Here is a 26548-nt window from a genome sequence, read left to right as displayed (position 1 = left end):
AGCACGGCTTGAGTTGTTTCTCGGCGATCTGGCTGTTACGTGACACGTCTGTCATTCTGGTGCAGGGTGAGGTGGTGTACGTGCTGCAGAGGGTGCAGCTCACGCCGGAGGAGATCTGCAGCTTCGTGATCGGCGATGCGTGCGGTGACGTGTACAACCCGTACCACGAGTGGAAGGTCGCCTTTCCGCCAGTCCCCAAACCGCCCGTCACGCCTCTCCCCGTTCCCATCGTGAGTAACGAAAATAATAAACATTATAAAGTGGGTCTAGGCGAACTGTTTCTCTTGTTATGTTTACCAATTGTCGGAAATTCTATTTCCGCTGATGAATTTACTTGTTTAGTCCTGTTTCGGTTTTGCCAGCCCGATCAAACATCAGCTCCAGACTGAAATTTTCACTCTGCAGCAGAGTGTGCGCTGATGTGAAACTTCCTGGCAGATTAAAACTGTGTGCCGGACCGTGATTCGAACTCATGTCCTTTGTCTTTCGCGGGCAAGTGCTCTATCATCTTGTTTGTTTATTGTTTCAAGTGCTCTACCGTACTTATTTTTATTTTTTATTTTCTTCTCCTTTTTTATGCTCTACCAGATTTTATTTTTTTATGTTCAGAAAAATGACATTCTTGTAGAGATAAAAAAGAATAAACACCTACTACACGAGCAAAATGTTGCAGGTAAAGAGAAAAAAATAAAAACTTCTTGTTTGAAAATAAAAGACGACGTTCTTCATAAAACAAACAATATTCCTTGAAAACGTAACACATAAATAAATATATTTTCTCAACATCCTTCTTTTTTTTCGTAAACGTAAATATGTATACAGTCTTAACATCATAAGCAACCCAACTTTTGTTTTCTGTTTTTTTTTATGGGGGACTACATGAGAAAGAAAACAAATAGGCTGCAGATACAGAACCAACCGTGAATAGGATAAGCATGTGTAAGGCAGAAAAACATTAGAAGATGAAGCGGAAAGAGAAGGGAAAGAAATTAGGAATACTTGCTAGCCATGCTCCACTTTGACGCGCCATCATAACAACGTGCATTCTATCATTGACCATTAGAAGGGGAAATGTGGGATCGTTCAGTCTTGGCCGGCACGTTTCGTTGAGATTCCAGTTCCGAGGCGAGTTGGCGAAAATACTCTGTAAGTACGAGGGTTGGAAATCTAATAGTGGCAACTATTTATTCACAGCTCGTACAAAATAGATACGTGTTTCAAAGTTTTACTGACCTTCAAAGTAGTCACCAGCATTCTGCACAACCCGTTGCCAGCGATCTGGAAGTCGTAGGATACTCTTAGCAGTGCCAGTTGTGTTGACAGTTCGAGCGGCGCAGTCTATTGCCCGACGAATTTGTAGCAGTTCTGAAGCGAATGCCATGAAGTGTATCCTTCAGTTTAGAAATCGAGTTGAACTCACGAGGGCTTAAGTCAGCGGAGTGCAGTAGGTGGTGTAGCACTTAGCAGCCCCATCAGTCAAACAAATCAGTATCAGATTGCACTGTATGTGCTTGAGCATTATCCTGCAAAATGATGATCAGGTCCTGCAAAAAGTGTCATCACTTCTGTCTCTATGCTGTTCATTTTTGGAACACAACATACGACCAGCTTAGACACAGATGTGATGATACTTTCTGCAGGATCTGACCATCATTGCAGTCTGGAACCGAGCGACCTGCCTCGGGCATGGATGTGTGTGATGTCCTTAGGTTAGTTAGGTTTAATTAGTTCTAAGTTCTAGGCGACTGATGACCACAGAAGTTAAGTCACATAGTGCTCAGAGTCATTTGAACCATTTGACCATCATTTTGCAGCACAGTGCCCAAGCATGTACAGTGCAAGCTGTTTCTGATTTGTTTGACTGATGAGGCTGCTGAGTGCTATAACACCTACTGCACTCCCCTGACTTAAGCCCTCGTGAGTTCAACTCGATTTCTGAACTGAAGGATACACTTCACGGCAATCGCTTCATTACTGCTACAAATTCGTCGCGCAATATCCCACGCCGCTCGAACTGTCAACACAACTGGCACTACTAAGAGTATCATACGACTTCCACATCAATGGCAACGGGGTTATACACAATGCTGGTAACAACTTTAAAGGTCAGTCAAACTTTGAAACACGTATCTATTTTGTACGAGCTGTAAATATATAGTTGCCACTATTAAAGTTCCAACCCTCGTATTTTTCGGAAGTGACCCGATAATGTCGATGTCGGCGAAGGGTGTGGTTGTGTACTTCAAGGCATGTCCAGAAGTCTGTCGGATCGACGATGTCCTCTCGGAAGAGGTAGTTGATAGCTATGCCATTTATCCAGGTGATGGCGTGCCACTTAGACGATGGAAAGTAGGTCGTATGAGGATGTATCATCTTGGTAGGAGAGACGTGATGTGAGGGTACTCGGAGATAGAAAGCCACAATTTTCTGTACGAGGGTACAGACAACTGCTGCTGCCCCACACTCAAAACATAGCTCGAGACGCACAGGGATGAATCCACCAGCGCGATGCCATGCAGTTTCTGTCTTATAATACATTTGCCGCTAACGAGAAAGTACCACATCGCGGTGGTGTCAATAGCGTGGTATTGTTGGTGGATCGTTCTCCAAACTGCAGGCCAGGAAACCTGGGGGTGACTTGCTTCGTCGGGGTTTTGGAGAAGGCGGTAGATGTCCCGGATGGTCGTCTTCCTGGTCCTGGGGAGCTTGGTGCATATGTAGCTGTATTCCAAAAAGAAATGGCAGATGTGCGACATCGGAGGTGGGATGTGTGCCAAAGACTTCGGTGGGCGTCTCGAAACAGGTGCGAGCTCGGTGGTCAGCATTCCAGTAAAACTAGCATTTTGTTTTTTCCATAACTGGAGTATAGTATTGGTGTAAAGTGCCGTAGTCCTGTCTCTCACGTTAACCAGATCGAGGCCACCATCCAGTTTCGGTAAGGAGATGCCGTCATACTGGACTTTGAAGAAGCGTCCGGAACATACAAAATACCCGAAAGCCACCTGTAGTCTGGCTGCCTTTGTCGCAGTGATGGGCAGAATCTGCGCGATGTGGGGTATCCGGGCTGCCAAATGGCACATATACAGCGGGCGTAGTAGGTGATTTTGTATGTTTACCCAGATGTGTAACAGTGGCGGCCGAAAATTGATCACTGAGGTGCAGCGAATGTCTCACGTGTACACCAATCCGAGAGACAGCGAAGGGTGTCCGCCAGTTGAAAGGGGCCTACGCTGTCTGCGGGAAGGCCGCGGCCGATCTTCATGGCGCATGATTTTGTGACGTTCATAAAGCTCCCTGCCCCTGCACTGTAACGGGTAATCCACTGCATCACAGCTTGTACATCAGCCGCTGAACGTACGACGAGGGCCAAACCGTCCGCGTGGGCTCGGCAGCGGAACACATGATCCTAGAGTGGAATACCTGTCAAGCGTTGCCGTAATCCGCAGATGAGTGGTTCCATCGCAAGGGCATAAGTACCTTCGACAGAGGACAACCCTGCCGTACTGAGCGTTCAATCCGTATAGGTTCTGTAAGTCTGCCGTTGACGAGATGCCTGGACTTTGCCCAACTAAGGAGTCGCATAATCACCTGCGTGAACGTCGAGGGAATCGCCATCACTGCGTTGAGGAATGCATGATTGATGCGGTCAAACGCTTGATTGAAGTCGATGGAGATTAAAGCGCCTGACAGTCGCGAATGTGTTGTCACAGCGATCGCATCTCGATATTCATGAGGGCAATCTGTATAATATGATCGCCGCCCAATTATTACAATTTCTCTTAATACATATGAGTCGCACAGCCAGAAGGCGTGTGAAAATATCGAAGTCGGAATTGAGTAACGTGATCGGCCTATAACTATCGAGTCGTGTACATGTCTCTCCATCGTGGAAACATCAAATCTTGGAAGGTTCTGTAAAATTCGAGCGTTAAACCATCCGGGCTCTACACCGGCAGGTACTTCTTGATAGAGAAGTCTGTAGTGAGTTGTGAAGGCATCCGCAATGGTAGCTTGCGAAGTCAGCCGTCGTCCATCAGCTAGGTCTAAAGCAGTCATTAAGGCCCGTCGGCGTCGGCGAACATTTTGAACAATATGATGCATAGAAGGTTCTTCGCCGTTAATCCTGTCTTGGCCGCATGCTCGCACAATGGCTCCTTCTAGATGGCATCTCGTCAAGATTAAAATCTTTGCCTTGATGCTTTGAGCTTCTTTTAGACGGTCCAGGGATGGAAGATGGTCCATGAGCTCATATAGAGCGCTATAGTAGATACTCGTTGTCAACAAATTTCCCTTCTTCAGAAATGCTTTTCTTGCCAGTGCCAGTCTACCTTTTACATCCTCTCCGCTTCGTAGTGTGGTGATTCCACCTGGCTTTGGCTCTGTCATAGTGTGTCAAGGTGCATCGGATGGCCCGTTTGGCGCACAGTAACCACCACTGCAGTGTGGCCTCATAAAGCATAATGCGTTGAACACAAGCATGGCACGTGTCGGTGACCTGTTGTCGACATTCAGGGTCCCGCAGTAGCGTTACGTTGAGTTTTCAAGGTCTCGCACTGCGCCATACAGATTGTCTACGTACGTTCATGGTACAGATGTAGACGACATAATCTGAAAAGGCAGACGGTCAACGTTCCACGCCGAAGAGAACGGTTTTTAGCTCGTCAGAGGTATATATTCTATCGAGTCGGCCTGGCGGAGTGGCTCGTGATGTGTGTAAGGCTGCGGACGAAGAAGCGAAGTTCCGGAGATGTGGTGAAATGAGGGTATTGGTCTGTACACTAAAGAACACAGTTGAAATCTCCACCTACGATGAGATGATCGTATCTGCCGAGGAATAAATGTTTGATATTTTCTGCGTAAAACTGGGAGCGATCCCTCCGTTTATCATTACCCGATGAGGCAAAGAGATTTATGATTTTTATTCCCTCAACTGTAACGGCCATCCCTCGCGGGAGACATGCGATATCCTCCCTCCTCGGAGGAGGATCGCTGCGCCTGTGTGTTCCATAGCCGCTAGGGCGTACCTCTCGTATCCGTAACACCCAGACCAAGTTGCTGTAATCAGCTGTATCAGGGCGATGTCGATGTCCGCTGCTCTTAGCGTGTCGCGGAGCAGTTGAAGTTTAACGTGGGGTACGATATTATTGGTGTTGATAGTAGCTATTCAGTATGCCTCATGGGGGCTCCGTGCCGTCGATAGGTTCGTAGCTGGTGAAGGTTGTCGTGGTGGATTCTGGAAGTCCATAGTAGTCGCCGTCGAAACATCCCCTATTTTAATGTTGGTCTAACGGAGGAACAGATCTCATTTCTGCATCGGGTGGAGGTGTTAAATCAGCATCGTCCGCCCATGAAAAATGTCCGTCAGTTTCAACATAGGTGAGAGGTGACAGCACTGACCGAGGTGGCACAATTGCTCCGGTGACGACGGGCGTGCTATGTTTCATGGCTTCTGGGCTCGGGGCTTGCTCACGATCTCTGTTGAACGGCTCACCGTCTTGTGGATGACACGTTGCCGTGGCAGAGGAAAAAGAGTTATCGCTTACTCCGTCAGATTTATGCTCCATCTCTTCGTCCTGCGGAAAGGACTCAGTGGCCGATTATGATGTCTTGCGGCATTTTTTTCGACGTTTGGGCGACTCTTGCTTCCGGCAGCGTGCTTCGGTGTCAGAGGAAGGAAAAGATTTGCGTCGTTCCGGTACAAAAGCCGCGGATGCTATGATGCGGTCTTCAGTCTCCATAAAACTTTCACTGGTATCTTTGTGATCTTCTGTCGTAGGTGTGTCCGGCTCTAAGTCATGTTCGCGGGCAGCACTGCCGGTGGCTAGGTGCTGTGACGCCTCCGCGTGTATTGGTCCAGAGACACGCTCATGAACTGCGTCTTGTGAGGGCTGGACGTGCAGTGTCGCCGCTTAGGTGATTGGAAGGGCGGTTGTGGTTCGGTCTGTGTTCGTATCGTCCTGCCGTAGTTGCGTGATGCGGCGTTGTATGCATTCATTATGGACGTGGCCTTCTTTGGCACAACCAGAACATGTTCGAGGTTGTCCGTCGTAAATGACCACCGCACGGCAGTCGCCGATAGAAATGCACGATGGGATGTGCCGTTTGAGATCTATTCGGACTTGCCTTGCACCATTAAGCATAGTAAACGTCGTAAACCGCGCCCATGTCTCGGCTATATGACTGTGGACTTTTCCGTATGGGCTTAGCTCCGCGATGACTTCATCTTGTCACTTCGAAAGGCAGTTCGAACATACGGATCGTTCGAAGGCCAAGTCCTGTATGGTCGACATCCACAGGCCCGACATTGCCGTCGGAGTGTCGAAATTTTAGTCCATGTCGCGTCCGTTGAATAATCTCGTTGCAGGCAGCATCGGTAGTCATCTTACTATAAACGACACTGCTAATGACAGGTGTATGCCGATCAGATCGTCACGGGGATCTTACATCTTCGCGTACGAAGCGTTTGATTGCCAGTGCTTTGGGTCGTGCGTATTCGTTTGAAAACGTGAACTTAAGCGTGTTCGTCCTGTAAGAGTTGGCCATTTTAGCTTGTTCGACTGAGAAACGCGGTGACGGGGAAGTAAACAAACATACCGCGCGCAGGGGCGTGGACGGCCGAGCGCGGTCCACACTGCTGCCCTGCCAAAGGCAGGCTACCGACCATCTGAGCTACCCAAGCACGACTCACGATCCTTCTTCACAATATCAGTTGTCTTGTTGGAAATTAGTTTTTCCTGTTTCTGATTCCCTTCATTAAATAATAATGAGTAGATAACTTCTTGCTCAGTCTGAAAATATTTCTTCTTACCCTTAACGGTCGCAGGTTCGAATCCTGCCTCGGGCATGGATGTGTGTGATGTCCTTAGGTTAGTTAGGTTTAAGTAGTTCTAAGTTCTAGGGGACTGATGACCACAGATGTTAAGTCCCATAGTGCTCAGAGCCATTTGAACCCTTTACGGCATGAATGTCACTCCGTGCTGATTGGCTGACATTTTTAAAAGCAAGTAAGAACATGACAACCGAGGAATCTTTCAAAAAGAGTAGTGTTTTCACACGGGAGCGAATGCAGATTGCGGAAGAGGACATACGGCTGCCAAACCTCATTTCCGTATTCGATATTGAAGGGTTTACATGGCCGACCATAAATGATATTGGAAAATTGGTTTACGAAATCCTGATTTAGTAGTCCCATGTAACCGTAGTGTCCAAGCAGCCTGATACTATCTACTTTGGCGCATGTACTTAAAGTCTCTGTCGTGACCAAAAAAGAGACGTAACTTTTTCAGCGTGACGGAAGGACATGCGCTTCATACACGGTTCAGTATGTTTCAAGTCTGCAATTTGAACTAGAAACACGTGGCGCTATTACTTGAACAGACATAAAGCTATGTAGACTAAAGTTTCTACGCCATTTCTAGCGGTTTCCAACATTGTTTCGAGCATGTGAGAGCAGCGATGGTGGATTTTTATTATCTGTCGTTGCTTTTTGGCCCACAGCAACATTCTTGTTTATTAATTTTCTGTTAGTATAGAGTAATGCATTAGCCTGAAAGACAGGCAGGTGAGTCACACTGTTTGTTGCTACATCGGCGCGCCTGAGTTTGGGTTTTAGGCGGTTCCCACACACTTAGAGGCAAATGCTGGGCTGGTCCTCAAATTCCGCCTAAGAGAGTACGATTTGTCAACATGTAAAATATGATAACACCCTTCGGTTACCCTTATGACTGTGGCTTCAGGAAGGGCATCTGAAAGTTAAATAATAAAATAAAATTTGCCAAATTATGAAAAGCAGACGGGATAAATGCTAGGGAAAAGAAAGAAAGAACTAGCTTTCTTGTTTGAACAAGAGGGGGTCAACAGGGCCACATCATCTTCTGTTCTTCACCAAATGAAAACCTTTACTGAAAAGGGAGGATGATGAATCGTTTAAACAGAATGTGACAGTAATTCTGGACAGCATTTCAATCAAAGAAGCTTTTACCAAGATGTTCCAGAACCCCTACCATTGGTGCTGTGATTGTGTGGGAGTGGAAGGGTTATGTGTTGGAAACTAATAACGTAGTATCATACAATTGTACCTCAGTGACCCTCACTTCGTAGTGATGTATTTTCTGTCAGAGTAATGGAAATGTCACCATTCTTGTGCTATCACTTGAAGCTTTTTCAGTAGCTGCTGCTAATCCCAAAAGCCTTAATACACACAATTTAATGCCCAGCTCTCTGTTTATATGTCTTCAGATGCGCTTTGATAAATGTCAAAATTTTTTTCCGAATTGCAAAGTTTTTTCTGCTTTCAATTAATCTTTAACTTTACTTTATGTCTTAGCTATGGGAAACTAGGTACCCAGACAAGAATATTTTCACTCATTATTATGATATATTAATCTTGAAGTACTGGCTGTTTGTAAATCAGTTATACTAAAGCATTAATTGTGAAAAGAGTAAGTAATTTACAGTAATGTTTGATACATCACTGAATGTGGTGTGTCTTAAATTTTAATTCCTACCTAACATTATTAGATCTCAATATTCGTGCTGGTTGGAATATGCGAATGAGTTATTCCAACAGGCATCATGGAGTGATATAACGGTGCAGAGTGTGGTCACCATAATCACCTGATTTAACCTCAGTAGACTTCTGTGTATGGGATTTCATTAAAGACAGTGTGTTTGTTCCTCGAGTTCTGGGATATTCCGATGAGCTGCGACAATGGGTAACACAAGCAGCTGTCACCATACATCAAGACCTACTTAATAGGACTTGGCAGGAAACTGATTAACAAATAGAACATTTATTGTGTTAACAAAAGATAGCCATATTGAACATAGTGTTGTGTCAAATGTTTCTATTAGTTATTTACCCTTTTCACGACTGAAGATTGCTTTTGTATAACTAATTTATTTAGACTTAGATATGAATAAAATTTCATCTGACTACAGATTTTTTGCATGACACACATCAGGTAGGCTGTTGCTTAAAAGGGTGATTTCCCACAGTCCATAATGAATTTGATGCTGAGCTTAGAAAAGTGAAGAAGAGATTAATATTATTCTTTCTAATGGTTGTAAAAATGATGTTCCATATGTCCACCTCCGTATGTCTGCAATTAGTGTGTCGGATTGCTTTATGGGGTAGTTAGACTCAACTGTAGGTAATGCCTGGGATTTTTCATTGATCATAGGACTGGAACAGGGTGCAAGTGGGCTTCTGAGGCCAATTGAGAACCTAGTTGGATGAGAAGTAATGTCTCAGAAAGCTTATAGTAACCAGAGAGCTATGTGCTGATACCACTCCCCACCATACCAAATCCAAATGATGCCATCTGCCATAGGATAACACGATGGTCACTGAGCCCCTTGTGGTCACCTGGGTTTGACCACAGAGTCACTCTTTTCCTTTTTTTATCGTTTTCAAATGAAATGAATCACAACCAATCACTATAACATAAGACAAAACGGAAATGAATCTATTACTTATTTTTTTAGAACATATATGAAATGGATTTTCATAAGAAAGTTCTTCCTAACAATAATTTAATCTATTTTGTAATTTTACTTGTTGATAGACTAACTTTTCAGTGTTTAAATTCAGCAGATTCTATATGGTTCTTGTAGGTAGACTTTTTTTTACAAAGTAATTATCAACTTTTTAACAATTTAAGCTACACATTGTGCCAGTTACAATTCACAGACTTTTAAACAGGTCTGTGCAACGAGCTCTGGTACCACTTTTAGTTATCATTCTTGCAAGAGCAAACCCAAGGTGTGACCTAGGGGTGGGAGGAGGGGGAGGGGCAGCTACCTTCCATTGGGTATGCTATTGCGACCTTGTGATCCATTTTTCTTCAGCTTTCTCTTCAGCTAACTGTATAACCCTGCTTTACTGACTTGAGAAGTGAGCACAGGTGGCTGGCAATGCGTACATAGCACTGCCTAAACATGAAGGCTGCTAGACACACAAATTCAAATTGATTTCTTTGCTTGTAAACAACTGTGGTGGTATGTAAGACAGCATCACTATATACAGAATTATATAAATGGTTGGTTAGTTTCATGTTCCATGGACCATTTGCATGATAAATGGAAATGTTGTGCAATGAGTCAAGTTATATTCACATCACAAATAATTTTTTAAAAAGGCAAAAAAAGAATACGTACATATGTGAGTCAGCAATTCTTACCCACCACCTTGTACACGTTACAATAATGGAAATTTTTCTACAGAATAGAATGTGTTGTAAGAAAAAAACTTTTTCAGTTTATTTTCAGATTTTATGTTGCTGGCTGTCAGGCTTTTTATATCACTGGGTAAGTGATCAAAAACTTTGGTTGTGTCATTGTGCGAGCCCTTATGTGCTAAAGAGAACCTTACTGTTGCATCAATAATCCTATTTTCTTCTTCTGGTATTGTAATTATGCACATCATTGTTCTTTTGAACTGCAGTGGATTATTTACAACAAATTTTGTAAATAAATATACTATGAAGCAGTAGTGAGAATGCCTAACTCTTTAAACAGATGTCTACAATTGGTTGTGTGCGTGTGCACCACATGTTATTCTTACAGCATATTTTCAAGGAACGAAGACTTTCTTTCTTAAAGATGAGTTGCCTCAGATCATCATTCCATATGACATTACTGAATGAAAATATATCAGCATACTGATCTGTCTCTTCTCAAGATTTGCAATGATTGTAGGTACAAATGTAGCTGAACTTACTTGTTTTAGGAGCTACAAAATCTGATTTTCCCCTTTTAAATTCCCATCAGAATGGAAACCAAAGAATTTTGAAGTTCCACTGTATTTATTATTTTCTCACCACGTGTTACACTTATCATTTTTTTAGTACCACTAGATGTGCAGGACTGAATATGATGTATCTTTTTAAAATAGAAAGTCAGATCATTTTCAGAAAACCAGTCAGTGATACTGTTAAGAACATTGTTTACCATTTCTTCTGTGTAGTGTCATATGTGAAAAGTAATTCTGCTTGTTACACATTATATGGAATATCGTTCACATATGTGGCGGCTCATGATTATACATTCTGGGTGTTCACAAATCTTTAGGTCCAAATAAATTTGAGAATGTGAAATTTATAGCATCTGCTGTATAAGAGTTTATGCAACTACAGCCACTGCCAATAATAATAATAACAGTAACAATAACGTGCATAATTTGTCAGATTTCATTCAAGGTGAACAACTGTGGGGTCATGAAGGACTGAGCGATGTGGTGCAGAGGTTAGCACACTGGATTTGCATTTTGGCGGATGATGGTTCAAACCCGCGTCCGACCATCCTGATTCAGGTTTTCTGTGATTTCCCCAAAATTGCTTCAGGCAAATGCCAGGATGGTTCCTCTGAAAGGGCACTGCTGACTTCCTGCCCCATCCTTTCCTAATCCATTGGGACCAGTAACCTCGCTGTTTGGTCCCCCCCCCCCCCCCCCCCAAAAAAAAAAAAAAGAAAATGAGGGTTGATTGTTACCATGATGCATATATGCACTCATGCGATCAAAGCCCTGATGGCCTGCCACCTTAAACCCATTGTGGGCATTACAAGTGATAATTACAGCACACAGTCAGTATTGATTCCGCATAAAGCTTTTATTCACTGCCAGTGGCCTTGCATACTGAGCTCTGTGAGGTGAATTTTCTCTCATACCCCTCTTCTGTGGGCTCTTGCACCAGCAATAATTTTGATGTAATGTTATTTAAAATATGTAGTGATATAGTCCCTTTATGATATGCTGTGACAGTTGAGGTTGAAAAACAGGGATGTAGCAATGATGCTGATTGGTAATTACGGTTTTTCACAGGCTGGTGCATCAACATTTAAGGTGCTGCATTTGTCAGACACTCACTTTGACCCATACTACCAGGAAGGCACCAATGCTGACTGCAATGAACCATTGTGTTGTCGGCTCACTAATGGACCTGCACTGAAACCACAAGGTGCTGCAGGACGATGGGGTGACTACCGAAAGTGTGACACCCCACATCGCACAGTCGATAATATGCTTCAGCACATTTCCAGTGCTCATCCGGTATGTATATACATGTTTAGTACTTCCTGGCTCAAAATCTGCTGTTTATTTGGCACAATGTAGTAATGGTCTCGTATGAGTGTATTGTATCAGTAGCTGCTGTCACACCAATACATTTTAAAGAATCCTCTAATGCTTATGATAAAGCAGGCACTGCATCATACTGAAAAACAAGCATTACACTATAAAATGTGATCAAATAGAATTTGTTCCATGTTTAACATAATGCTTAAAAGCAACTGAGAAATGCTGTTGAGGTACACAGGGTACTACTGCTGTATGTGCTATAGTGTACCAGATCATAGACGCTCAAAATATTCAGATTAATCATTGGAAATTTAAAATGCTCCGTAAATCAAATGTGAGCAACACATTATTGAGTTTTAATTTGTCAAAATTCAGTTGGTCCTTGATGCCATCAGATGGAATATATACATAGGTATCAGTAGGAATACATGAATATCTTACTATTGGATGAAAAACTGCCCAAGATGACTTGACTTATGGTATGTTTACGTAGCTAGTATTGACAAATAAAATGTAACTAATTTTCTACAACTAACTGCTATTGTGCAGTCTGCAATTATTTGTCTGCTGTGAGACAGTATCACAAGAGAAAATGAACAATGTTGATCAACGAGCAATACAGAGGAGACCATAACTATGTAAAACCACCAGGTCACCAGTAAAAAACACTTTTATTTTTTGGGTACTTTACTTATGAGGGCCCTTTATTCAGAATGACTGAAGTCCCCTTTGTGGAAATTATACATATTCCAGTACAATTAAGAAATGATCATGTAATTTAAATTGTGCAGAGTGATTACATTTCTGTTATAAGTATACCTTAGTTACTAAATAATGTTTTGAAAGAGTTGGGAGCTGTATTTTAATCTATATGTGTCTGTTCGAAGCAAATCAGAGTTTTACAGATTTCTCACAATTTCAACAATATTATGAAAAGGATAGATTTCTACTCACTGTAAAGAACACATGTTGAGCTGCAGATAGGACAACAGTAATGGCAGTTATGAAAAGAAACAAAAGTGCACACGCACGCGCATGCACACACATGACCACTCTGGCCAGTAGCAATCTATTCTTTTCATAATATTGTAGATGTTCTGACTCAGAATTTATCATTATTTCTTCATTTGTTATGTTATAGGCATTTTTATAGGTTCATGAGGTAGATACATTTCAACTGAATGGTTTTTTTGTATAGTTAAATTTTATTTCAACTTCATATTTTATTTCTACATAAATGTGTGCTTTGCATTGTTCTGCTTTACTATAAGGCTACAGATCTTAGATCAGGTTTGCAAGCAAGTTTCAGTGTCACAGTACAACAGTTAGCTGTTATAACTAATGGAATGGTCAGTAATAACCTTCAGTTCATTTCAGGACATTGATTATATACTGTGGACCGGTGATTTACCTCCTCATGATGTTTGGAACCAAACAAGAGAAGAAAATTTAATGGTATTAAAGGAAACTGTCAACCAGTTGTTAAAAACATTTCCAGGAGTTCCAATATTTCCAGCATTGGGTAATCATGAAAGTGCTCCAGTGAATAGGTACAAACATGATTATTTTTGATAGTGAAAGTGACTGAACAGTTCTTTTATGTGGTGGCTTTCTTTTGTTAAACTTATAAGTAAGTTCTTCTATAATCTTATGTGTGTTGGTATTTATTCAGAACAGCATATAAATCCAGTTGGTAGTTTAATGGGATACGAAAAGTGATTAGTATTAAACAGTGAACACCAATGTGATCTACATTAAGCTAGCAGTAGGAAGGAGTAGCAACTGTTAAATCTAACAAATGAAGTAGAAGATTTTCTCAGAGTAGTATGCTTCCTACTTATTTTGAAATGATAAACTGAGCCTTAGTAAATGCATAAGGTTTTCAGAAATCTAATGACAGTTAATTACAGTGCAGTTTCTAGAAGCTGGTTCTCTTTGTTGATATATCCCTTTACTCATTGCACATCAGTGAAGGTTCTCTTTCAATGTGTGATCTGTAGAACATGTTGAATTAATGAGTGAATGAACAGATATAAAGGCAGAATATTTAAGTGTGGTGAGAATTCAGCTTAAGAAGTGAAAAAGAACTCTGAGATTGCATAGTGTTTTGACCAGCTGCTATCCAGCAGTTGTCTATCATTCATCCGATTTTTCTGTCTGATATAGTCCAACACATATACTCATGTGCTCATTGCTACACAACACAGATTACCTGTTCATGCTGTAGTTTATCTTTTACCATGACCTCAAGTTTTAGCTGAAATGCAATGTTTTGCCTGCAGTCCTATAAAAAAGTAATCAAGCAACAATGAAAGGCTCTGGTAGTACATTGCATTATATGACTAGTGCTCCACTGGTCCCAAAGAGTGGACTGTGTGCAATGTGGATAGAAGTTAGATATGCATGTTCTAGTTAACTTTACTTAAATAAAATGGCTTAAAGTTATAAAATATCATGTTATGATGACAACATTAGTTACATAGTAACCAGAGACATTAGCTGTCTCTTCTGTCTCTTTTTTTAATAAAATATTACAGTTGGACAACAAATGGTTATGTAATTCATCCATAAACTCAAGTTATTACCACCATGACATTTAATATACTCTGGCAAGTTACTGAATACATGTGTAACCACATATCTGATTTCCTGTATTAATATTAAGCTATTCAGTTCATTGCAGATTGTTTTCATTTGTAGCATTAAACTGCTCAAAAAAGTTTGTTACCTGTATATTAGTGAATATGTGTGGTTTTAGATTTGAGGAGAGTAGGTAATGAAAGACTAAGCATTACGAAAATAAAAAAGTAACTTTGTTGTAAAATACCAACAAAAAATATAAAATAATAAAGGCAATCTGTTAAAAAGTGAATGCCAACATCTGTATGATCATATTCAGCTGGGTAACATTCAATAGCATGAGGCTGTACTATATGTATTGTAACATGGTTGGATCCTTCTGGACATGATAATTCACAAGCTGGCTGAGATGTTGCTACTCAAGCTCAACCCCACACTTTGATGGCAGCCCCTCTGATGTAATCTATTGTGTGAGGGTGGTTCCTGCAACAATGCACTAAAAGTTTCAGTGAATCACAAGCTTGCTTATTTGAGTTCATGTCAGAAGTTGCCACAGGCCATTCAATTGGATCGATTCCTGTCTCCTGGAAGATCATATTCACATGGTGTGTGTGATAAGCTCATTCTTGACTATGCTGAAAAACAAGTTCATCACTGAAATGTTGACTGTAGGATTTGGACAATAGGTTGGAGGTAGCATCTTGACGGCGAATAGCCCTCAAATTATCTTTGATGCTGATGAAAGGTGAGCAACATACATACACAGTACTTGCCTTAAGTACACCTGAGTCACCTCAATTGGTGCAACGGCATAACTGAGATGTGCCTGACCACCTCCACACTTTTCTATGATGATCATCAGGCTTCAGACAAAAATCACACTCTTGTCAGTGAAGAAAACCTGACACCATTGACCCAGGTTTCATACTTGGTATTCCCTTGCTAAATTTCTTGCCATACCACAATGCTGGTGGTTTGACTGTTGTTTGTAATGGATGCTTTGAGGTCAAGCTGATTGTGCAAAGAAGGCTGTGTAATGTCTGCTTTGACACAAGCCTCCTAATCTATATTACTAAAACACTGTCCAGAAACCAGTAGTAGCCAGAGATACATTGTTTCGTGTGTTACAAAACTGGGTGAATGTTCAAATCATTTTGCTGTGTTGTACACCAGTTTGGTGGGCAATTTACCACACTGTCAACTCTTCTTGCCATAAAGTCACAATGAATGCATGGTTTAAGCTTGAAATGACCCTTCAAGGAATGTTGACAGACTGAACTGTGACACAATTAGTAGTGTCCAATTCACAACTGAATATGCACAAGGTCATAGCCTGGGAGGATCATGGTAGGGCAGCCATTCATCCCTCACCAGAAAGAGAATCTTGGCAAATTTAGCCTGCATCCCGCCTTTACAATTAGACAGATGCATTAGCTAGTATCAGTTCAAAGAAAGCCAGAACATATAATGAATAATGAATAGCAGCAAGTGTACACAGGGCCATTTATCATGAAGTCTCCAAACCAGTTTGTCATTCATTGGAAAACTAACATGATTTCTTCCCTTAGCTCAGATCCTGGGTATGCTCTCTGATACACAGTGCACTCTACTGAACTGTACTGAGAATATAAGTTTAGTTTTATCTTCATTACGCAGATAGATGCACATAGCAATTTTGCGTGGTCCAAAGAGTATTGAGAATGATGCTCCCAATAAAAAAACTGCAAAGTCTGTAAGTCATCAGGGTGATGCAAAACATTTTATTGAGCTGTTTAAAATCATGCTTTTTAAAACGGAAATACTGATAACAACACAGGACATTAATGTATACCTAAGCTTGTTTTATGTAAGACAAAAGTTTCCACAAAAAATAAAGCTTTACCTCATGACTGGATGAAAAGGAGTGTTCTAACTTCATTTTAAATCCATTTATAGTTTTAATAAGAGTATTACAGAGAATGGGATAGAAGAAGTTTCCACTAAATGTCCAACATTGACAATGAGAGTAATTTGTATGCAGAAAGAATGAGAGTATGTCTGTTGGGTGTTAGTGGTCATAACCTCTCATTATTGTGCTTATTGCATATTGCTACAGCATTACCCCATTACATTAGTTTCAGAATTCTGTGTCTCATCAGAGTCACTGTTAGTTAAAGGTACAAAGAAGTGAGCATGGCATATATTTTCTGTGTCCATACTACTCCTAACTTTTATCATTACACAGACACAGAAAGACTAACCAGTAATAGTTTTCAGGAGGCATGGCATGGAGGAAAGAGGAATTTGTTGTCAAGGTTGGAAAGAGGGTACAGGTTACTTAGATCATAGGCCATCTCTTCTTCCTCATGGGAGATGCAGTGCTCTTAAGCAGAAGTCATTTCTCCAATTTCATGTAGGTGACTGCTTTTTTACCTCAAAGAATGAACCCTTTGTTCCAAATTCTATGAATGATGTGTCTTTTTTTAAATGTTTCTCTTGACAACACTGGGAGTTATGCAAGCCGAGTGCATTTTAACTATTTTATGAAGTGAATTTTCCTACTACATATTTCATCAAACTACTTACTGAACAGTGATAGATGCTGACATGGGTAAAAAAAAAGAACACACAAATTATAGTTTCCAGAGCTAGAGGTTTCTTCATTCTGAAATTAAGCTAATAATAGTGGGGGAAATATGAGTTATTAAGCATGTGGGAATGTCACCCCAAAACATATCAGTTCTATTCATGAGTGCAAAACTTCTAAACAGCAGGGTGGATCTGAAATGAAATATTTTTGTTACTGCAATAATTTTCTATTACTTCTGCTGCAACATATCTGTTGGTAAATGTGAACGTTATTTTTCTACAGTTTCCCACCACCATATGTGCACGATGATTTCTCCATATCATGGCTCTATGATGAAATTGACAACCAATGGCGACAGTGGCTGCCCTCATCAGTATCACATACGGTTCGACGAGGTGCTTTTTACAGTGTGCTAGTACGACCTGGTTTTCGTGTGATTTCCTTAAATATGAACTACTGCAATAACAAGAATTGGTAAGTGAGAGGCTTGCATCATAAATATTGGTTGTGTATGTACTGTGAATATGAATTAATGTGTTTCACACAATTGTGTTATTTCACACAAATGTTTTGGCAAAATAAATGAAGGACTGTACTTGTTTAGTAGGTGTCCTGTCTTCAATTGTTAAAAATCTTCCAACAAGTGTCTCCATTAGATGAAAACCAGGGACCTCTCACTTTTCTATTATTTGGCATCAATGTTTTCTTGTTTAATTCATGTTTACTTTGTCTGTTCTATAGACCTTTTGCCACTTTTAAAGAAAAGAATTCTTTCTTAATGGCCAACTATCATTTTGGTAATGATGATAATAACAATAACAATAATAATACTGATAATAATAATAATTCAGGACCATGTTCATTAATTTAGGTGGCTACTACTAAACAGCACTGATCCTGCAAAAGAGCTGCAATGGTTCATTTATGAGCTACAGAGTGCAGAATTTAATGGAGAGAAAGTACATGTCATTGGTCATATCCCTCCTGGACACAGTGACTGCCTTAAAGTTTGGAGTCGAAATTATTATAAAATAATTAATAGGTGAGTATAGATTGTAATTCTTACATGTAATTTATAGTCAGTTGCACTTGAGGCATGTCCTGTTAGTTTGCATTCTACAACAATGATATTGTTACAGTTCATTTCAGACTATTATAACAAACAGCAACCCACCAAGGCTATCTCACTGGAGAAGTTGTATCTTCATAGTTTTGAAGTTTACTGATGAGCAAAGGACAGAAAAAACTAATATTTGTTCCTCTAACAGACCAAAATTAATCACTCATTATAGGGTATCCGTAATAATGATTCACTGGAATATGCTCTTGCCTACATGATTCTTGTTATGGTAAACTTTTATATGCTTATAATAGGATGTTTAAGAAATTTGAATTCAGTTAGCTTTGTGCATTAAATATTTTGTTCCTGGGCTGGGGAGATGAATTGCGCCCAAAAGAATATTAATTGTTCGCATAATGCCAGATATTATTCTGTTTCAAATGTGCAGCATCAGATTTTTGGAAGATGCAGATGTTTACCTGCTGCAGTTGTTATTACTCAGATAGACATGTCAGAATTACAACAAACATAAGAAGCAGTTCACAGGATGACATGGTAATAGATGACCATATCCTGATAGTGACTCTTGCAGCTAGAAATGCAGTCAGGAAACATTATGAATTTTACTTGTAACTGATATATATTTTGTCTTCATTTTCTAGTTAACATTTAATGCATGTTTTATGTTTCTAATTTCTAAGATGTCATGTGACACAAATTACTAAATTTAGCCAATTTATAATAGTACTTATGTAGTAGTGCAGATGTACTGAAGTATCCATTTCACTTTATTCTCCCTAGATATGAGTCAACAATAACAGCACAGTTCTTTGGGCACACTCATTTTGATGAATTTGAACTCTTTTACGATACAAATGAACCTGGGCGTCCTACGAGTATTGCATATATAGGACCGTCAGTGACACCATATTATAATTTGAATCCTGGATACAGAATATATTATGTTGATGGTGATCATCCAAAAACAACAAGGGTAAGACAATTGTAATTTTAAATCTTATACTTAGGAAGTGCAATAGACCTCTATTACAATAAAATAGAAAAAAATAGATTGCCACTTACCACAAAGAAGACACATCAAGTTACAGACAAGCATGATTAAGAGACACTCACATGTGCTTTTGACCACAGCCTTCGCCAACAAACAGACACACATACACAACATTCATACACACACACATGCTCACACAAGCAAGCACACATCGTGCATAGACAACTGCCAACTCCAGAATCTGGGGCCACAATGCAGCATTATGTGCAAGCAGCAACCTGGAGGGGGTGGGGACGGAAGAAAGGAAGGGAAAGGGATAGTAGTGTATGGGTGGAGAGAGAGACAAATGCTCTCTGGTGGAGTGTGCCAGGACTATACTCCAACAGGCACAGCATCAGGATGTTATGGGGGAGGGAGATGGGGAAAAAAGGAACAAAAAAGGAGAGAAGGGGGAAAGATGGGCTGATGCATTAGCAGAGGGCAGCAAATAAACGGGATGGGAGGTGAGAATGGGGACATAGAAGGTGGAAACTGTTGGGTATAGGCCGTGGGGACAGTATGTTACCATAGGCTGAGACCAGGATAATAGTGGGAGTAGAGAATGTGTTGTAAGGATAACTCCCATCTGCGCAGTTCAGAAAAGCTTGCAGTGGAGAGAAGGATCCAGATGGCTCAAGTAGTGAAGCAGCCATTGAAATAAAGTGTGTCATTTTTCAGCTGAGTGTTGTGCCACAGATTGGTCAGGTAGGATGTCCCTCATTTCAGGGTATGATGATAGGTAATCAAAGCCCTGGCAAAGGATGTGGTTCAGTTGTTCCAGTCTGCGGTGGTACTGTGTGACCAACGGGATACTCCTTTGTGGCTGGTTTTTGGGGGCGGTGGAGAGGATTGGGGTTTTGAGGGGAAATGTCACAGGAGATCTGTTTGCGGACTAGCTCTGGGGGACAGCACCTGTCTCTGAAGGCCTTGGTGAGACCCTCAACGTACTGAGCAAGGGAGTTTTTGTCACTTCAGATATGCCATCCCTGGGTAGCCATGCTATATGGGAGGGATTTTTTGGTGTGAAAGGAATGACAGCTGTCAAAATGCAGGTTGGTGGTTGGCAGGACAGAGGTGTGAATGGAGCCACCAGAGAGGAGAAAGTCAACATCTAGGAAGGTGGGACACTGCGTTGAGGAGGACCATGTGAAGCAGGTGTTGATGTTGTTAAGGGAACAATGATAGTGTTTCTTTGCTCTGGGTCCAGATCATGAAGATATCATCAATGAACCTGAACCAGACTAGGAGTTTGGTGTTTTGGGAGGCTAGGAAGGCCTCCTCTAGATAGCACATAAAAAGGTTGGCATAGGAGGGTGCCATGTGGGTGCCCATGACTGTGCCATGGATTTGTTTACATACCTTCCCTTCAAATGAGAAGTAATTGTGGGTTAGAATAAAGTTAATAAGGTGTATGAGGAAAGAGGTAGTGGGTTTGGAGTCTGAAGGACGTTTGGAAAGTTAATGTTCTATAGTGGCAAGGACATGAGTATGAGAGATGTTGGTGTATAGGGAGGTGGTGTCAACAGTGACTAGTAGGGATCCAGGAAGTAAAGGGCTGGGATGGTGGAGAGTCAGTGAAAGAAGTGATTGGTGCCTTTGACGTGGGAAGCTACATTACAGGCAGTTTATTGCAGGTGTTGGTCAATGACTGCTGAAAATCGTTCAGTGGGAGCAAAATAACCAGCCACAATGGGGCGTTCAGAATTGTTGGGTTTGTGGACTTTGGGGAGCATGTAGAAGGTGGGTGTGCAGGGTGTCATAGGGATGAGGAGGGAAATGGATTCAGGGGAAATGTTCTGGGAAAGCCCTAAGGCTGTAGGTAGGTATTGGAGATTATTGTGTTGGACTTCTGGGATGGGACCACTGTGACAAAGTTTGTAGGTGGAGGAGTCAGACAATTGGTGGAGGAATTAGGGTGGTTTTAGTTGGAGGGAGTGGCGGCAAAGAAGTGCTTCCATTGCTGGGATCGGGAGAAGGAGAGTTGATCTTTGACAAGTCCATAAATTTTGGTGTAGGGCTAAAGGTGAGGCCTCTGGATAGGACAAACTTCTGTAGAGCTGAGGGTTTTGGTGAAAAGATTAACAACAGTATAACGGGAATTTTTTGGCTCTCGATTTGGTGGCAGGTTAGAAGTGAATTTTGGGGGGTGTGGGAAGTGGAAAAGGTCAGCTAGGCAGGTTTCAGCTGCTATGAGGGGAGGATGAGGAGGAACACTGTGGTTACGTGCCTGTCTGCAACTTGGCATGTCTTTTTTACGGTAAGTGGCAATCTATCTCTTCTTACATTGTTTATATTCCTACCTGGAGTTTCAATTGTTAGGCCTCTATTACAGTTTCCTATGCAAAATAAAAGGAAATGAAATAGAGTTTCATTTCTGTCTGTTCATATCTTAAGTCTTCTGTGGTTCTTCCTTTTCTTCTTCTTAACTCATTGGAGACCAGCCACTTAGAAGAATATCAGACCTAGGAATCCAGACACTTACGCTTTTATTTAACACATTACAGGCACATATGATATTGATATATTTTCTAGAGTAATATGTACTAAAAAGGTTGAAGCTTCAAGATTTATTTTTTGTATTTACTTTAGTTCTTTGTGGAATAACAAATTTTAAAATAATGATGACAGGAAGTAACTTACTCTTCCAAAAACAATTTGTGAGGTGAGTTATCGAGCAATTTCTTCCCCTTGAGTTTCAAAAATTTCTTGCTCACTCTGAAAACATTATGTGTTTGTAGCAGAATTACAGCAAAACTGTGAAACCTAACAAAGACACCCGCGAAATTAGGTCAATGTGTTTGTATTGGCTCAGCCATTAACAACAGCCGCTGTTACATTAGGTGTCCTGCCTTTTCTTCATCATTTGGCCAATATTAGTTTGCGAGTACATGTCTGCCGGTTCTTGGTTTTTTAATGTCTTCCATACCTGTGACTGGGTGTCCCTCTGGGGGCCAAATAATTTCCTTAATATATTTCTCATGAAGACTGCCAGTATTTGTTAATCTGTCTTTCCCAATGTAAATGTTTCAGAGCCCTACAGAGCTACTGAGGGAATTACACTAAGGTATAGTCTTCCTTTAAAACTTCTCAAAACTTATCTACTGCATAGCATGTGACATAAAGCAAAATATACTCTACTTGCTGCTGCAATCCTTGCCTTAATCTCAATTTTCATTCTGTTCTGCTTAAATATGCTTCCCAAATATTTAAATATGTCTATTCTTTTAAAAGTTACTGCATCAGTTGTCGGTGGGGTACCATCATTGGCTGCTTTGTTCATGAACATGTACTCAGTTTTCTCCTCATTAATTTGTAAACCTGCTTTGCTTACAATATTTCTGTAAGAACTCATCATGAACTGCAAGTCTTTGCTGCCACTTATTAGAACAATATCATCCACATATGCAGTCTGATTTATTGTGTTATTATCCGGTTTTATTCCAGCTTGGTTTAATTTTGTTGTTGTCGGTCTGTCTTTTCCAAAATTAAATTAAAAAGTATTGGAGATAATGCGTCTCCTTGTCTAAGACCAGTTCTGGCTTAAAAATGTTCTGACATTCCTGTAGTGATCTTTACTTTGTGACAGGTTTCCTTTAAACACATCTATACTAGTCTTAATTTTTGTGGCAAATGAAACTCTTGAAAGGCATTGATGGTTGTGCCACTATGTAAGCTGCTGTGAGCATTTTTGAAGTCAATATAAACCATTTGATTTCTCAGTTACCTGTCTGAGTGTAAAAAGCTGGTCTGTAGGTGATCTTTTCCTTCTGAAACCAAATAGTTGATCTATTGTCCCCTGCAGTTCCTTCTGCAATAGGGATCATTCTCTTCAGTAGACACTGAGGTAGAATTTTGTAGCTTACATTAAGGAATGCAGTCCCTCTACAATTATCACATACCAGGGATCATTCATTTTCAGTATATGGCAGATTACAACCATTTTCCAATAATCAGGCAATCTCTCATACTCACAAATATTCTTTAGGAGTTTTGTAATTATTTTATCCAGTATGGGCCCTCCATTTATTACTAGCTCTCCTGTAATCTGATCTTCACCTTAAGCCTTATTTTTCTTTAGATCTTGGATTATTTGCAAATTCCTTCTTCTTTGTGGGTCTCTATTACGCTGCCTATCATGTCTGATGTCCCACATGGAAGAGACTCAGCAGGATCATCAGAGTTAGTACTTCTTCAAGTACTCTGCCCATTGCCATTCTGCTCTAGTGTCATTTCTGAGGATCTTCCCCTGTGTGTCGTTAATAAATCATAGTTTTTTATTATGTTTCTGTGTTACTTTCTTTACATTTTGGTCTTGTCTTTTCCTGTGATGGATACAGTTGTCTTTGGTTTTAACTCCTTGCATTATTTCCTGCCATAGTACAGTTGCCGTTTCCATCCATATTCTGATCTCAATGTCTTTTAACTCCTATCTTTTATGTTTTCTAATCACCCATTTCTAGCCAACCTTCCCTCCTCAATTGTTGCTGACTATGTTGATGGAACCACACCTTATCTGACCTCTTTCACTTTCCTAGAATTTCATATGCTGCACTGTTTACTTAATTTGAAACCAGTTGTGGTTGATGTCACAATCTCTTACATTTTCCTCACATGTACCTAGTTTTCTGCTGGTGTTGACCCGTATTTTCTTTTAATCTGTTTCTATCATAAGATGTAATCTGCTTAGCTATTCTACACACCTTCTTAAATTTGATATTCATCGTACTGATCACCAGGAAGTGGTCAGTGTCACATTCTGCTCCTCTACAGGATCACATTTCTTTGGTTCTGTTTGCATACTGCTTCTGGATGTATACATAGTCGATCTGATATATGGTGCCATCCATATCCCTTTACATATGTTTTTATGTTGAAACCGTGTACTCAAGGTGCAAATATTGTTGTCAATTATGAAATTTATTAAATGAATGCCATTGTTACTACTCTCTCAATGCAAAATACATTATTGATCAGTGTTTTATAGATGTGTTCTTGACCCAATCTGGTATTAAAATCACCCAAAACTATTTTAGCATTATGGTTTGGCAACAAGTTATGCACCTCGTCCAATTCAGTGGAAAATTCCTCCTCTATGAATTCCTCCTTATTCTCACATGAGATGTGTGCGTTGATCAAGTGTATATTACTATTTCAGAAAACTATTGTAATGTAGAAGATTCTGTTGTTAATGGATTTAAACTCTTTCAATGCTTTTATTACAGAGTTATGTACATAAAAACCAGTACCTAATTCAGGTTGCTTGCCACAGTCTCCATACAGGATATTCCCATTGTACCTTTCCATCTAATCTCCTGGAGAGCTACAACCTACAGCTTGTATTTCTGTAACTCCCTGGTCACATCCTGCACACTTCATGGCATCTGTAGACTCCTTATATTCCAAGTTCCAAAGGAGAAGCCCACTTTCCATCGCCATGTTCGATTCCAGTTTAGACACTCCTGGTACTGACAGAGTTCTGGTCAATTTTTTTTTTTTTTTCTGTGTGAGCAGAGAGGTGACCCACAGCATAATTCATTTATTCTTCATAATTACAGCCTTTATATTCTTTAAGTGAATATTAAACTAAAATAAATTATTGTGTGTGTGTGTGTGTGTGTGTATATATATATATATATATATATATATATATATATATATATATATATAAAAAAACAAAGATGAAGTGACTTACCGAACAAAAGCGCTGGCAGGTCGATAGACACACAAACAAACACAAACATACACACAAAATTCAAGCTTTCGCAACAAACTGTTGCCTCATCAGGAAAGAGGGAAGGAGAGGGGAAGACGAAAGGAAGTGGGTTTTAAGGGAGAGGGTAAGGAGTCATTCCAATCCCGGGAGCGGAAAGACTTACCTTAGGGGGGAAAAAAGGGCGGGTATACACTCGCACACACACACACATACCCAAACACACATATACAGACACAAGCAGACGTATTTAAAGACAAAGAGTTTAAATACGTCTGCTTGTGTCTGTATATGTGTGGATGGATATGTGTGTGTGTGCGCGCGAGTGTATACCCTTCCTTTTTTCCTTTTTCCCCACTAAGGTAAGTCTTTCCGCTCCCGGGATTGGAATGACTCCTTACCCTCTCCCTTAAAACCCACATCCTTTCGTTTTTCATTCTCCTTCCCTCTTTCCTGATGAGGCAACAGTTTGTTGTGAAAGCTTGAATTTTGTGTGTATGTTTGTGTGTCTGTCGACCTGCCAGCACTTTCATTTGGTAAGTCACATCATCTTTGTTTTTTTATATATATATATATATATATATATATATATAATGGAAGGAAACATTCCACGTGGGAAAAATTATATATAAATACAAAGATGAGGTGACTTACCGAACAAAAACGCTGGCAGGTCGATAGACACACAAACAAACACAAACATACACACAAAATTCAAGCTTTCGCAATATATATATATACACACACACACACACACACACACACAGCTGCTATTCTCCCATGGAGACGATCGTAGAGATGCTGGATGTAGTCCTGTGGAACGGCTTGCCATGCCATTTCCACCTGGCACCTCAGTTGGACCAGCGTTCGTGCTGGACGTGCAGACCGCGTGAGACGACGCTTCATCCAGTCCCAAACATGCTCAATGGGGGACAGATCCGGAGATCTTGCTGGCCAGGGTAGTTGACTTACACCTTCTAGAGCACGTTGGGTGGCACGGGATACATGCGGACGTGCATTGTCCTGTCGGAACAGCAAGTTCCCTTGCCGGTCTAGGAATGGTAGAACGATGGGTTCGATGACGGTTTGGATGTACCGTGCACTATTCAGTGTCCCCTCGACGATCACCAGTGGTGTACGGCCAGTGTAAGAGATCGCTCCCCACACCATGATGTCGGGTGTTGGCCCTGTGTGCCTCGTTCGTATGCAGTCCTCATTGTGGCGCTCACCTGCACGGCGCCAAACACGCATACGACCATCATTGGCACCAAGGCAGAAGCGACTCTCATCGCTGAAGATGACACGTCTCCATTCGTCCCTCCATTCACGCCTGTCGCGACACCACTGGAGGCGGGCTGCACAATGTTGGGGCGTGAGCGGAAGACGGCCTAACGGTGTGCGGGACCGTAGCCCAGCTTCATGGAGACGGTTGCGAATGGTCCTCACCGATACCCCAGGAGCAACAGTGTCCCTAATTTGCTGGGAAGTGGCGGTGCGGTCCC

The 26548-nt window shown here is 41.0% G+C and overlaps 1 protein-coding gene across 5 annotated transcripts in view; it reads left to right on the top strand.

Annotated features, from left to right (window-relative positions):
- LOC124798167 (sphingomyelin phosphodiesterase) overlaps nt 1–26548 on the top strand; it is a 418031-nt gene that overhangs the window by 347532 nt on the left and 43951 nt on the right. For all 5 annotated transcript variants that reach the window (XR_007016925.1, XR_007016924.1, XM_047261469.1 and 2 more), the window contains exons 6-11: nt 66–230; nt 11822–12049; nt 13454–13626; nt 17508–17699; nt 18097–18267; nt 19087–19279. Coding sequence is in view for 3 of the 5 variants with exons in the window: in XM_047261469.1 (XP_047117425.1) it covers nt 66–230; nt 11822–12049; nt 13454–13626; nt 17508–17699; nt 18097–18267; nt 19087–19279 (1122 nt within the window). In the remaining 2 variants the exon portion in view is untranslated. The remainder of the gene's footprint in view (nt 1–65; nt 231–11821; nt 12050–13453; nt 13627–17507; nt 17700–18096; nt 18268–19086; nt 19280–26548) is intronic.

Source organism: Schistocerca piceifrons, chromosome 1, assembly GCF_021461385.2.
Source record: "Schistocerca piceifrons isolate TAMUIC-IGC-003096 chromosome 1, iqSchPice1.1, whole genome shotgun sequence".
Lineage (NCBI taxonomy): Eukaryota > Metazoa > Arthropoda > Insecta > Orthoptera > Acrididae > Schistocerca > Schistocerca piceifrons.
This window is presented reverse-complemented; position numbering and strand designations above follow the sequence as displayed.